Genomic DNA, 14,016 nt, shown 5'->3' with positions numbered 1-14,016 from the left:
TTATATTCCAGACAGTTAATTCAAATAATTCATTGATAAGGCATTAATTTAATATATTTTTGTAAATTTTTATTTTTGCACACGTTTAAATCAAAACCCTAAATCTGCCTGTTTCTCCACATTCTACTTCATCCTCATTTCCATGTGACGGGTCACAATTAAGCTTTGATTAAAAATCAATACAGGGCTTTTAAAGTATCAGGAAATAAAGATGTGTTTGTTTGGGAGTGAGATGAAAGATGCTCCAAACAGAGTGAGAGTCTGAAATCAGGCTTTGTTCTGAGCACGTTCAGATATCAGGAGGTCAGAACCTTTAATACAGCAGACATCRAATACCTTCGACTGGAGCTCCTTCAGTTCTGTCTGAGCTGACTGTAGGAGAGCAGAAACATCAGTGAACTCTTCTCTTGCTTTATTAGATGATTTGGTGCCTTTAAGTAAAGCCCTGTGAGAGAAGAAACAAACTAAATTATATTCAAATGTTTTTCTCCCCTGGCATAAAACAGAACATTTAAGCTGTGACATTCTGGGATTTCACCCTGAAAGTTACTTTATCTCCGTCGCTGTGACACAAAACGTACCTTAGCTGTGCAGGCCAGGGATCCAGTGTGGGCCTGAGCATCTGCGCGAGGTTCTGCAGGTTCTCCGCAGCAAAAAGCTCGTTCAGAAGAGCCTTTCCATCGCTTCTGCTCCCTGTAGACTTTTTACAACCAGGAACCAGAGTCAGGAGCTGCTCCAGGAACTGAAGCTGCCGCAGAGGACTCGCTTCGCCCTTAATGAGACACAAACGGAGTTATATTAACACAATCGACACATTTACCAGAGGAGTGCCAACACGTGGACCAACTTCTCACTCTGATCAGGTCCAGATCATCTGCTTTACTCAGCATCAGCTCCTGGCCAAAAGCAAACATTGCTGTTTACAGGAAGAAGGAAAAAAACGGTTACATCAATGCTTTTTGCTCTAAAATGTTAAAGGCTACGTCCTCACCTCTCATTAAAGCATCTGGGTCTTTAGACCTCGCCGACACGGCTTTGGAATTGGAAAAGTTTGGGTTGATGCTGCAATGACACACGTCGAAATAAGAGTCAAGCATAAGTTTTGGTTTAAATTCAACAAGTTCAGGGAAAACGTGCCTGCAGCAGATCCAGGCCAGTATGTGGGTCCGAAGCTCTGAGGGAGAACACAACAGGTCCAACATGCTTTCATCTTCCTGCAGGTACAGATCCTGGACCAGAGGACACGACGCGGCCTGGAGAACAAATGATGACATCATTTTATTTTATATACGGCTAAGTGTTACAAGGAAAACTTACAGTCAAAAGGTTACATCTAAATATGAGAAACAGATTGACTGATGATGCCTAATGTATGCAATTTGGTATTTTTTCATAAAATATATAACAATTATTTCAAAACGTGAGTAAATGTCACGCTTGTCCAAATTKAAATTGTCCATAAATGTTTTTAAATATAACTTTTACCGTCTAAAAGCTTGAAGAAACATCAAACTCAGACAAGATACTAAACACAACGTAACAGCTTGTATTTAACAGAATTAACGCTACTTAAGTAACTGTACTACATAGTATTTTTTTAATTTGTTTACCTGCAGTGAATGATAAACTTGTTGCGCTAAAGGACCCGCCATTTTCCAAATGTTACCTTCTTCTTCTTCTCGACCSGACTGAGGAAATATCTCCTCAGGAGGCGACAGTCAGCGCCCCCTAATGGACAGAATGAGTCACTGCAGCGGCCCATTGACTACAACGSGAACGTTCAAGTTCTATTTATTTTATAGATAATAATACAAATCTAATTTTGCAGTTACAGAACAGAGGGAAAGTGTTGAGTTAACCCTCACTGATTAACAGTTTGCTTTAAAACAACCCAATTTTGTTTTTCCCTCTGGTTAACTGAAGATAATGTAGTTTTCCTTGAACACTCGCTGCTTTTGTCAATAATTTTAATATGTTTTTTTTTATTTTATTGGTCAACAAAAGCACTACAATAAACATGAGTGAAAAATTCAAAGTCAAATTTTATTATGTAGGAGTTTAAACTGGTTTGGACAAAATTTTTCATATAGAAAACGTATGAGAATGACAATAAAATCTAACACAATACTGAACAAAATAAAAACATATATTTTATGGAAGGATTCTTCAACACCTAGAAATCTATTACTCAGCACCTTTGAATGACATGTCGTTCTTTAAAAATTACAAACAGATGTGGATCAAGATTTTTGCCCAGTAGTGTATGGTAGTCTTTTTTAATTTTCGTTTTAAAAAATAAAATACTTTTTTCCTAATTTAATTGCCAAATACTTTGCACATGTCAAATATGTATTTTTTTTATTATTACAAAAGTCTTTTGCATTTATTTTGAAACTACATTTATTGCGCTTCCGCTCCGGTCCAGCAGATGGCGCTCCGATAAATGTCAGTAACGTAAAACAAAAAAGCTGCGCATGCGTATTAGTTCTCCTCCCGGAATACAGAGTAGAACATTTTCAAGCTGATCGATGTTTTCTCCGTTCATTTTGAATAATCTTTCTTAAAGTTTCCATCAGAAAGCATCAGTTTTTCGGTCCACAGCTCCGCTCCGCCGTTACAAATGGAGAAAGGTMGCTCCGTGAAAAAACGCGGCCATGTGGTGGCCTGGCTCAACAAAGCCGAGTGGGACCAGGTTCTGGAGTACCTCTACTCCCAGGTAGTGCTGCATTTGATACGGTTCACCATACCAGTAGATAGGCTAAACAAATGGGTGGGACTCTCTGSTACAGCACTTAGCTGGTTTGAACCCTAAAGGATAGAGACTGTTTTCTGTCTATAGATGATTACAAATCTGATCGAACAAAAATGACCTGTGGAGTCCCACAAGGCTCCATCTTGGCCCCTCTGTTGTTCTACATGCTCCCATTGGCACAATTTATAAATAACAATAAAATAAGTTACCATAATTATGCAGATGACACGCAAATTTATATAACCATATCACCAGAAGACCATGGTCCAATTCAAACACTGATCAACTGCATTGATCAAATTAATGATTGGATGTGCAAAACTCTGTTCAAACAAAAACAAAACTGAAATAATTGTTTTTGGTGCCAAGGAGGAACGATTAAAAGTTAGTACTCAGCTTCAATCAATGACCTTAACAACCAGTAACAAAGCTAGAAATCTGGGTGTAGTCATGGACCTGAATTTTAACAGCCTTATTATAAAAATAGTTCTGAAGTCAACCTATTATCATTTAAAGAATATATAAGAATATATCAAGGATCAAAGGATTGATGCCTCAACAGGACTTTTAAACTTGTCCATGCATTTATTTTTAGTAGACTCACAGGCCTCTCTAAAAAAAATCAATCAGGCAGCTGCAGTTAGTTCAGAGCTGCTGCTCGAGTCCTCACAAAGACCAAGAAAAGGGACCAAATAACTCCAGTTCTTAAATCTTTACACCGGCTCCCCGTCTATCAAAGAGTTGATTTCAAAATACTGCTACTGGTTTATAAAACGCTGAATGGTCCAGGGTCAAAATGTATGACTGATCTTCTGGTCGGCTGTAAACCACCCAGAGCCCTGAGGTGGTCAGGGACAGGCCTGCTGTCTGTTCCCAGGGTCAGAACCAAACACGGAGAGGCAGCCTTCAGTTTTTATGCTCCTCACATTTGGAAYAAACTTCCTGAAGACTGCAGGTCGGCTGAAAGTCTCAGCACTTTTAAATCAGAGTTGAAGACAGTTCTGTTTGCCGCTGCCTTTCCTTAGATCAGACATCTGCAGATTTTCTGCACTGCTGCTTTTATCTGTTATTTTTTAAATGTATTTTATTTGTTTTATATTATTGTGTTTTATTTTATATGTTGTATTCACTGTGCTGATACCTTGCTTTTAATGTTTTATGTAAAGCACTTTGTCTTGTACATGAAATGTGCTATAAATAACCTTACCTTACCTTACCAGGATGTGGCCCTGCAGAGGTTCGCGGTGGACAGGATCTCGGCCTGGAAGTCTCGGTACGCCAACAGCACGCCCGTGGCGGTGGACTGCACGGCGGACCTGGTGAGGTGCCAGGTCATGGACCGGTCCGGGCAGCTGAGCGGGGACGAACTGGTCATGCTTTACGGGACGGCCCTGGTCCGGTTCGTGAACCTGATCACCGAGCGGAAGCAGGGGATGGTAGCCCGGCCTCTGAGGCACCTGGCCGGGAAACTGAACATCCCGGAGTGGGTGGTGAACCTGAGGCACGAGATCACCCACAAGAAGCTGCCCACTCTGAAATGGTGCCGGAAGGGGTGCAAGGTGGTTCTGGAGTGGCTCCATCAGACGTACTGGTCCAGGCAGCTGGGAAGTGGTCCTGATGAGGACTGGGACTCTGACGGGGAGGATGAGGACCAGAAGCTCCTCGCCAGACAACAAGAGATGGAGAACTACAAAACAGCACGAGAACTCCTGATTGCTTACGAGAAGGACCGGTTCCAGAGTCTGGAGAAGGACCGGTTCCAGAGTCTGGACGGGCTCCAGGAGGACAAAGACAGGAACCCGTCCCCCCTCGCAGACCTGAGCTGGCTGCTGGGGGAGATCAAACAGTTTGCCCTGGAGTCCACGGAGATGTTGGTGGACGTTCTGGTGGAGGACGGGTTTCTGGTTCCGACGGCRGAGCAGCTGGAGACGTTGGACCTCGATCCCTCCGAGAACTCCAGCCCCACCGAACCCAGAGTCCCCCAGGTCTTCCTGCGGTTCTGGCTGCCCCTCCTGAAGATGCTGAACTCCCCGTCCTTCATCCACCTCCTCCTGGAGAAGCTGTTCCAGGAGCTGAAGCTACTCAGCCCGAAGGACCACCACAGAACTTTCTATCTGTCCTCCTGGGTCTCGGAGCTGCTCGTCTGCAACAGCAACCGCTTCGAGTACCGCTTCGAGACCAAGGGGCAGAAGAAGGCCCGGGCCAGGGACCGGGTCTTCGTCAACCGGATGCAGCTGCAGTGGCAGCAGCTGCTGTCGGCCTGCCTGGACGCCCCCTGCGTCAGCACGCCTCACCTGCTCCAGCTCATCCTGGACGACATGGAGCACCCCCTCCCTCCGGAGACCCAGCAGAACCTGCTGCRGCTCTGCTCCATTTACACCCAGCCCGCTCGCTCGGACCCCGGCTCGGCCCGGGGCCACCAGCAGGTCTACACGCTGGAGAGTCTGCAGGAGAAGCACGGCCAGCTGTGGCGGAGCGCGGGGGGCTCAGACAGAACCAGCCCTCCCCAGGAGCTGAAGCGGGCCGAGGATCTGGCTGAGAAGGCGAAGCTTCTCCGAGGTTCCCCCTGGCAGGTGTGTCCYGACAAAGTCCAGTGGAAGGACTTTCCTCTGGGGAAAGTTCCGGGACAGTCTGACGACCCATCCTGCCTCATGGTGGAGACCTTCTCACCCATGACCATCTTGGACCAGCCGGTGGACCTGGACAGCAGCGGGACCCAGAATGTTCCGGGAACCTCCGGACCCACCAGAACCGCCGAAGGCCTCGTCTGGAGCCAAAGCGACATCAGCAGACTGAAGTCTGGACTGAAACTTTTCTGAGAATCTCTGATTTCCTCAAAATGTCTGTTTCTGAGAGGACAGAATAAAACTCATGAATTTATTTTCAACTCATTAAAAAAATGTTTGCTTACTGAAAAAATACACGCTGATTCAGTTTGAACAGGATTTTCAGCTTCAGGAAGCTGGAATCAGATGTTATTTTGTTAAAAAGTCTCTAAAAAAACATTTAAAATGCTTGTTTTAATATTTCAGCTCCTGAAGTGACATGTTATTTCTAATTTTCACTTTACAGTTTTGTAAAAATCTGAAGTTAAAGTTCGGACCTGGAGACATTTGAATCTTTTTTCCATGATGATGATTTCAGAAACAGTTTTGTTTTTGTTCTCAGCTGAAAATCACTGAAGAATAATGAACAGGTTTTGTGTTTTATGTTCTTGTCTCTTTTCATAAATATTTGAAATAAAAAGTTTTTCTTTTATTTCTGCTGATTACCTGAGCTGAGTGTTGGTGCGTTACAAAAGCTAAAAAAGAAACTTTAAACAGATGAAAAACACAAAAGTTTTAGGTTAAAATCTTTATAAAGGCAGAAACCCTCAAACCTTCAGATTCAAAAGTTTCTTCAGATTTGTTAATCCCAGTCTGAGCGATTTTGTTGCACCAGCAGATTGAAAAGGGTAAAATATTTTTATTTGAGCAAAAGATAGGACTTAAACTACAAAATAAGATTCAACTAAAGCAGCTCTGGAGAAGGATGAGGAGGAGGTTGGAACCGACCTCCTGGGAGAGGAAGATGAAGATGATGAATATTAATCAGTGGAATTACTAAATCCAAATGAAGTATTTTATGTGCATCACTTTGTCTTTGAGTTTWAATGCTCTTAAGCCAATTTAAAATCAATCTGGCCTGCTGCCTTTGGGTGAACGATGTGAAAGGTCCCAGGTTTTTTGTTTCCATTTTTACCCTGCTACAGTGTCCCTGGGTTTCTTAGTTTTAACTTAAAAAGAAGTTCGGAAGAGTTAGTAGTTTAAAAAAAAAACAACTTCTGAAATGTGGGTATGTAAAGCTGTCAGAGGACTTAAACACTTCATAACGGGCAACTTATTTTTTTGTCACTTCAGTAGAAAACAAAACCAAATATTAGTTTATTTAGTTTATTTATTTCTTCAGTGATTTTTTTAAAGTGAAGAGAAAATAGAGACAGAGAGAAAAACAGARRWRWWWWKARARASASATTGAAATAGCGATTAGAAGTATATTAAATATACACCAACAAAACACAGGACCACACACCCAACATCTGTCCGCTCACCTGAAAAATAAATGGATAAATACATGGAGGGCATATATAAAAATATACTCATACTCATACATATATAAAGATATACATACATACATGCCTACATTCATAAATATTGTCAGTATATACACACAGACATATACACACTCAGTGACCTGTCAGAACCCCTGGATCAGAGCACCTGTTTGTGAGCAGTTGTGAACATGTGTGTATATACAAGATTTCTCCAATGGAATATTTAATAGTGACTGTGGAGGACCGAGACCCAACCCCCAAGACAYGAGGCAGACATAGGGAAGACCAGAGCCCAAGGGCCTGAGAGGGATCCCGAGCGCAGAGCCCCAAGGGGCACCCACACGGGAAGATCCGTCCACCCACCCCCCAGATCAGACCATAGGGGAGAACTGGGAGAGTCCCCCCAGCGACCACACGTACAGCCCCCGGGGCCAGCAGCGACAAGCTCATGGGCCCCACCAGCACCCGCCATACCAGAGCAGATCCAGGAAAGGGCACAGAGGTCCAGACCCCCAGGGCACCCCCCACCCCCACCCAGACCAAAGCCCGACAGGTCCAGAGGCCCCGAGCCCCAGCAGGCAGTCACCAGGCCAGGCCGGCACACACCCCACCGGGGGGCCGAGCAGCAGTGGGCCCCCAGATAAACCAGCAGGAGGGGCAGCCCAGACCGCAGCCTGACAAATACCCAAACATACACAATCGCACCATCCCACCCTCATCCTCACCCCCACTCAGTCAAAGACATACAAAGWCGCCACATTCCACTCATACCCCCGATACACACTCTATACCCCCCAGGTCCAGGACATGCATCCACCCCCTATTGGAGGCAGCACACACCTGAACCCAGGAGGTAGACCCAATCATTCTGAGGTGGAGAGRAGCAGATAGCCAAGGCCCGGCCCGGGCCGCACCAGGACGCCCGGCCAGCCCCCTGCCGCAGAGAAGCCACACCCATGACCACCCCACCACACCGCCAATGACCAAGTGCACCCCCCCAGCCGTCCACCTCCCTGAACCTGGCAGCCACCTCGGCCAGGGGACCACCCACAGGAACCAAGAGCCACATCTCAGGAGACCAAGCAGCACCAGGGAGGATGGAGAGCCAGCCCCGTCCCCGGCAAACGTCCAAGCCCCGAGCCCACCCACAGCCCAGGACCGCACCCGGCGGCCCGCCCTTCTTCAGGACCCCCTCCCCAAATGGCAGTTGGGGAACGGGATGGGAATAAAGACCCTGACACCCCCCCCACCCACACACCCCACCAGATGTACTGCTGGTGCGTGTTGTTCTATAGAGTAATTAAAAAAAGGAAAGAAGAAGAGGCAGAGGTCGGCGTGGTGCCAGTTTCCCCTCCACCACTACTCTAACCCAAAACCCTAAGTGTCTATATGCAAACCACATAACGGGCAACTTCACTGATGGAAGGGGTCATAATTTAGTTACCAGAGGGCCACATCTTAACRCACACTTTGGTGAGCTGAAATACAACAACAGAAGACTCCTGTGTGGTTTTGGTAAAAAGACTTCACCTCACAAAATGTCTCATATTTAGCTTTGTGCAACATAGCATTAGTGGGGACTTGTATGAAATCCTTTTATGACTGACAACATATCTAAGCAGACTAAAACAAATGCACAACCTGTGTGCAAGTGTTTGTGTTTCACTGTTTTCTKACATACATTTATGATGCCTGCAAAAAGAAACAGCATTTCACAGATTGTTTTTTCCCCACAAGGTTTTTCACAGAAATCTGTTACGTTTTTAACAATTAGGTAAGGAGATGTGTCAACTTTTCTGTTATAATTTGATTTATTATTGGAGTTTTTGGGGTTAGAACCACAGTAGTAAAAAGCTTTACAGATATGGTGAATAAAATGTTCCAATGAATAATAAAAAAACAGTATATTCATGTTGTGAGCTTGACAATGGTTTTAAAGAGAGAAACTGAGTCCAAGCACAGAATAAAGAAAATACTTGTCTTTAATAAACTATAAATAGTCACCATGACCCCAGTGTTCATTAGCACTGGCAGCACAATAACTCAGGTTAGCACTGATACCTCCCAGCAACAAGGTCCTGGGTTCGATCCCTGATTCTGACCCGGGTCTTTCAGTGTGAACTTTGCATGTTCTCCCTGTGCTTGTGCGGATTTTCTCCCACAGATCAAAACAATGTTCAGGTCCAAGCCTTTTTTGCAATCTTAGTGGGATTTGCCTGATTAAGTAAAATAAAATGCAGTCCCTCTGTGGTGTTTTTTTAAACACATTGATTAAAAATATGACAAGTGTTTATTTAAAAACATACAAAAGAAAAAAAAACTTATAATTAAAAAAACACCAATTTATCCAAAATTACAAAAATAAGCCACAAAATAAACCATATATATTTTTGGAGGCTTGAATGTTTCATTTTATTCAAGAGAGCCAAGACAGGCCAAACGTTTGGTGCAGCAGAGGGAGTTGTGACAGAAATGGACCTTCATGTGGCCATCACTAGTGCAATCTGATCTAAACAAACAACACACATGTCTGTGATTTAAACCAATAGAAAAGGAGCAATCAGGAGGAGGAGCAGGTGTCATCTGACTAATCAGAGAGCAAAAAATGGRTATAAGTGGTCCCACTGCAAACTTTTCATTAAGAGCTTCTTGTACAACAGACTAAAGTCTGAGTGTGGGAGCAAGTTTTAATTTCTTTGTCCCAAAGCTAATTTTTAAGCTGCTAGAAACATGGTGAGTAAGAAAGYTTTATTCTGATTTGGGATCTTGAGGTTTTCACTTCTCATTTTTTAACCATTTGAGGCCACAAATAAGCTTTTTATACCTTTTTTTTAATAGTTTTTTTTTAATCTAGTCTTGGTGTGATTTTTTTTTAACTATTTTACCATAGCTGTAGTTTAGAGAATGATTAACTTTTTGTAATTTTTGTCTATATAAAGTTATTCATGGGAGTATTTCCTATCTGATTCACACCCCTGATTTTAAAACAAAAGATGTCTTCAGCTTTATAGATTTTTTTTTTCCACATTTTGTCATGTGGAGGTCTGTTAATAAAGGCTAATGAATCACAGGGCTGCAGGCTGAACAGATAAAACCCTTTAAACCATTTGTTTTCTAGTTCACCACACATTTAAGCAAACTTTTATTCCAGCTCAGTTTAGTGAATTTGTCAAATCAAATGGTCACAATGGTGTATGTGTTTTTTTTTTTTCTCCATCTCTTTGCTCTTGCTTGTGAAGAGCAATGCAAGTAGGGATGTGGGTAAATTGTTTGTCCAATCGGACAGCAAATTTAAAAACCTACAAAATAAAACTAAAATCATGTGATTATCTGAAGTATGAAGGAAGTTCTGGATGTTTTTGGTGAAATCAGCTCATTTTTGCTGCAGTTCACAGCTGAACCATGAGTCTTTGTAACCATTTCACCTTTTAGCTCGTCGCTTCAAGAAGTTGTCTTGAGAATTAGGAAGATTCATTCTGGTCTCTGTAGGAAGCATCTTGTATCATAAAAACAAAACTTTTATAAAATCCAATGCAAAAGTAGCAGGAAATGAATGAGATTTCATGGCTCTTATCAGCAAACTGCAACATCAAATCAACTTAATGTGTCTTAAAATGCCAAGAAATAAACTCTTTAAAAAATCATGTGATTTGTTTTGTAAACAAAGCTGTGAAATGTGTCAAGTGATGAAGATGAGCATCAACACACTTTGCTAATAGCTTCCTTCCAAAGCGAAGGACAAAAGCAAGTGCATTATTTAATTTGGATCAAAGGCAGATAAAACATTTGTCAGCTGATCTCTAATGGGTCACTGGAAAAAAATTATTCTGATCATATTTTCAATTGTCTCTTCAAAACACTGACAGACAGTAAACTCGATGAGGCTGCAACCAACTTCCTGACGTTGGCACAATTTGTTAATCTGTAGGAATGACAAAAGCAGGAGGAAATAAATGCACAGAGCAGTGTTGCACAATCCAGCCACAGCAGTTTGGAAGAAAATGGTGGCTGCTGAAGTATCAAAACCCCTACAGTACAAGTAGTTTCTCTAATGCTAAGCTTTCACGATTAGATTACCAAGTCAGACTCACCCAAGTATAACCATTATTAATATTAAAACATGTTTCTCTCYCAGCGTGAGTGCATCTCAGTACACGTTGGTCAGGCCGGAGTCCAGATTGGCAATGCCTGCTGGGAACTTTACTGCCTGGAGCATGAAATCCAGCCGGACGGCCAGATGCTGACTGACAAAAGCATTGGAGGAGGAGATGATTCCTTCAACACTTTCTTCAGTGAAATTGGATCAGGAAAACACGTCCCCAGAGCTGTTTTTATGGATCTGGAGCCCACTGTCATTGGTAAGCAGAGCCATATTTTGTTTAAATTAAACACAAAGTAGAGTGAAGTGAAATGTAGGAACCACCAATGATTTTAAATTCCTCACCCAATCAGATGAGGTGCGCACTGGAACCTACCGGCAGCTGTTCCATCCTGAGCAGCTGATCACCGGTAAGGAGGATGCTGCCAACAACTACGCCCGTGGACACTACACCATCGGGAAGGAGATCATTGACCTGGTTCTGGAAAGGATCCGCAAACTGGTGAGTACGGTCAATTCAAAGCTCTTCAGRTTTTAATGAAGGCAGTGAAATGACTAAATGTGTTGTCTGTCCTCAGGCGGACCAGTGCACAGGTCTTCAGGGCTTCCTGGTCTTCCACAGCTTTGGTGGGGGCACTGGTTCTGGTTTCACCTCCCTGCTGATGGAGCGTCTGTCGGTGGACTACGGCAAGAAGTCCAAGCTGGAGTTCTCGGTCTACCCGGCCCCCCAGGTGTCCACTGCTGTGGTGGAGCCCTACAACGCCATCCTGACCACTCACGCCACCCTGGAGCACTCGGACTGCGCCTTCATGGTGGACAACGAGGCCATCTACGATATCTGCCGCAGGAACCTGGACATCGAGCGTCCCACCTACACCAACCTGAACAGGCTGATCAGCCAGATTGTGTCCTCCATCACCGCCTCTCTTCGCTTCGACGGYGCCCTGAACGTGGACCTGACTGAGTTCCAGACCAACCTGGTGCCGTACCCTCGAATCCACTTCCCCCTGGCCACCTACGCCCCGGTCATCTCTGCTGAGAAGGCGTACCACGAGCAGCTGACCGTGTCAGAAATCACCAGCGCCTGTTTCGAGCCGGCCAATCAGATGGTGAAGTGTGACCCTCGACACGGCAAGTACATGGCCTGCTGCCTGCTGTACCGCGGAGACGTGGTGCCCAAAGAYGTCAACGCCGCCATCGCCAACATCAAAGCCAAACGCAGCATCCAGTTTGTGGACTGGTGTCCCACCGGCTTCAAGGTTGGCATAAACTCTCAGCCGCCCACCGTGGTCCCCGGTGGAGACCTGGCCAAGGTACAGAGGGCCGTGTGCATGCTGAGCAACACCACCGCCATCGCAGAGGCCTGGGCTCGACTGGACCACAAGTTTGACCTGATGTACGCCAAGAGGGCCTTCGTCCACTGGTACGTAGGAGAGGGGATGGAGGAGGGGGAGTTCGCTGAGGCCCGGGAGGACATGGCAGCTCTGGAGAAGGATTATGAGGAGGTTGGAACCGACAGCCTGGGAGAAGAAGATGAAGATGGTGAAGAATATTAATCAGAGAATTACTAAATCAAAATAAATTTTTTACGTGCATTACTTTGTCTGAGTTTTAATGCTCTAAAGCCAATTTTCCAGGCACATAGTTAAAATCTATATCGCATTCAAGTAACTTCTACTTTTCAGTATTTCTGAAAATGCTATGTATATGTCAAATATATAAAAATAAATTGGATTTTGCATCATGATCTACCTTGAAACTGGTCTCTGGCTCTTTCAGAACCTCCAACCATTTCTGACATTCTCAGTTCAGCACATCTTCACAACAGTGCTTCTGGGGAGGGGTTCTCTGTGGGGTGGGSTCTCAGCTGCAAACTAAGCCCCAGGGAGGAGCTTTATGTAAATAGGCGGAGCTTTGTATCAGCAAATTCCACATGGCTACCACAGATTTTTTTTTTTAAACATGCATGAGTCAAAGCAACACTACGCACTTGAGGGAATAACAACATGATATAAAGATCAGTCAGTTTTGCAAAATACCCCACCCCCCAGTAAGTTCGTAATCTTCCTAATTTGTTTCTATCATATATGTAAGTTATTTAAAAAGCACAGTTCCATCTAAAATGGTTAAAAATTGGAAAATTACATTATGTGGAACATTAACGTTATGGCATCCATCAATATAACAATCCATTGAAGTGGGCGGAGCCAGAGCAAGCACCTCCCATCAAACCACTCGTTCAATTAGACGACTTTACAGCTCTTGATTCCTTAAACTGTTTTTTCCCCCACTTGAATCTCATGGATCTCTCGATTTTAATTATGGATTTAAAAAGTTTGAGGTCTAAATTTCATCAAGGATGACCAAGGAAATTAATATTCTAAATGAATAGGCCTACAAATCACAGAAGCTTAAGGATTACAGGTTTTCAAGTTTTCAGTGTTAGATCTGACCGGCTCAGATTCAGCTCTTCCTGTTACAATAAAAGGATCTTAAAGGGATAAACCTTTTGCTGCAATGAAACACTGACAGTTTTACATCACTCAAAGCTCTGCACAAACAGTGCTGCAACTTACCTTAATGTAATAGAACCAAAATTTACAAAATGTTTCTTTAAATACAAAATTAAAAATCTGCATAAATGAAAAAGAGCCTAATGGTGACAAATATTCAGCAAAGTTGTCAAATATTTATCTGAATGTCTGCTGCGGGCAATAAGAATCATGTGACGTTAAAAATTTTCATATCAAAGTATCATTTTGTATGAATATAAAAGTTCGTCTAGTAATACTTTAGCAGAGAATACACAAAAGGCAGAATTTTTTAATATATCAAACCACTTTACAGCACAGTAATTTAACATTTTTATGCTGAAATGCATGTAGAACAGTTGTTAAAATAGAGYTGAAGTGCAACGATATAAAATATCTGGAGTGCAAATTGTGCAATTGTTCTGATAGAAAGTTACCATTTATGTTTACTTTAGTAAACTTATTTAGCTTTGTGCAATGTGTTGTAGTGGCAACATTAAAATCCTTTGTCAGACAGCTTTTCTAAGCAAACTAAATGCAG

At 43.3% G+C, this 14,016-nt stretch overlaps 3 protein-coding genes across 3 annotated transcripts in view; 2 read left to right on the top strand and 1 right to left on the bottom strand.

Moving 5' to 3' along the window:
- haus7 (HAUS augmin-like complex, subunit 7) overlaps positions 1 to 1,721 on the bottom strand; it is a 5,505-nt gene extending 3,784 nt beyond the window's left edge. Inside the window, exons 1-6 of the mRNA XM_014016294.1 lie at positions 1,611 to 1,721; positions 1,138 to 1,253; positions 992 to 1,062; positions 855 to 916; positions 582 to 772; positions 337 to 445 (exon numbers count right to left, since the gene is read on the bottom strand). Of these exons, the coding sequence (XP_013871748.1) occupies positions 337 to 445; positions 582 to 772; positions 855 to 916; positions 992 to 1,062; positions 1,138 to 1,253; positions 1,611 to 1,652 (591 nt within the window). The 5' untranslated portion in view covers positions 1,653 to 1,721. The remainder of the gene's footprint in view (positions 1 to 336; positions 446 to 581; positions 773 to 854; positions 917 to 991; positions 1,063 to 1,137; positions 1,254 to 1,610) is intronic.
- Positions 1,722 to 2,477: 756 nt separating this feature from the next.
- las1l (LAS1 like ribosome biogenesis factor) lies at positions 2,478 to 6,010 on the top strand. Its single transcript, XM_014016293.1, has 2 exons — positions 2,478 to 2,716; positions 3,973 to 6,010. The coding sequence occupies exons 1-2, from the start codon at positions 2,621 to 2,623 to the stop codon at positions 5,569 to 5,571; spliced, it is 1,695 nt and encodes a 564-aa protein (XP_013871747.1). The 5' UTR covers positions 2,478 to 2,620; the 3' UTR covers positions 5,572 to 6,010.
- A 3,489-nt stretch (positions 6,011 to 9,499) lies between these two features.
- LOC106523012 (tubulin alpha chain) lies at positions 9,500 to 12,699 on the top strand. The gene is made up of 4 exons (XM_014016292.1): positions 9,500 to 9,578; positions 10,981 to 11,203; positions 11,298 to 11,446; positions 11,523 to 12,699. Exons 1-4 carry the CDS (start codon positions 9,576 to 9,578, stop codon positions 12,498 to 12,500), a joined length of 1,353 nt encoding a protein of 450 aa, XP_013871746.1. The 5' UTR covers positions 9,500 to 9,575; the 3' UTR covers positions 12,501 to 12,699.
- Positions 12,700 to 14,016: the final 1,317 nt, after the last annotated feature.

The sequence above is a fragment of the Austrofundulus limnaeus genome, unplaced genomic scaffold (assembly GCF_001266775.1).
Source record: "Austrofundulus limnaeus strain Quisiro unplaced genomic scaffold, Austrofundulus_limnaeus-1.0 Scaffold142, whole genome shotgun sequence".
NCBI lineage: Eukaryota > Metazoa > Chordata > Actinopteri > Cyprinodontiformes > Rivulidae > Austrofundulus > Austrofundulus limnaeus.
This window is presented reverse-complemented; position numbering and strand designations above follow the sequence as displayed.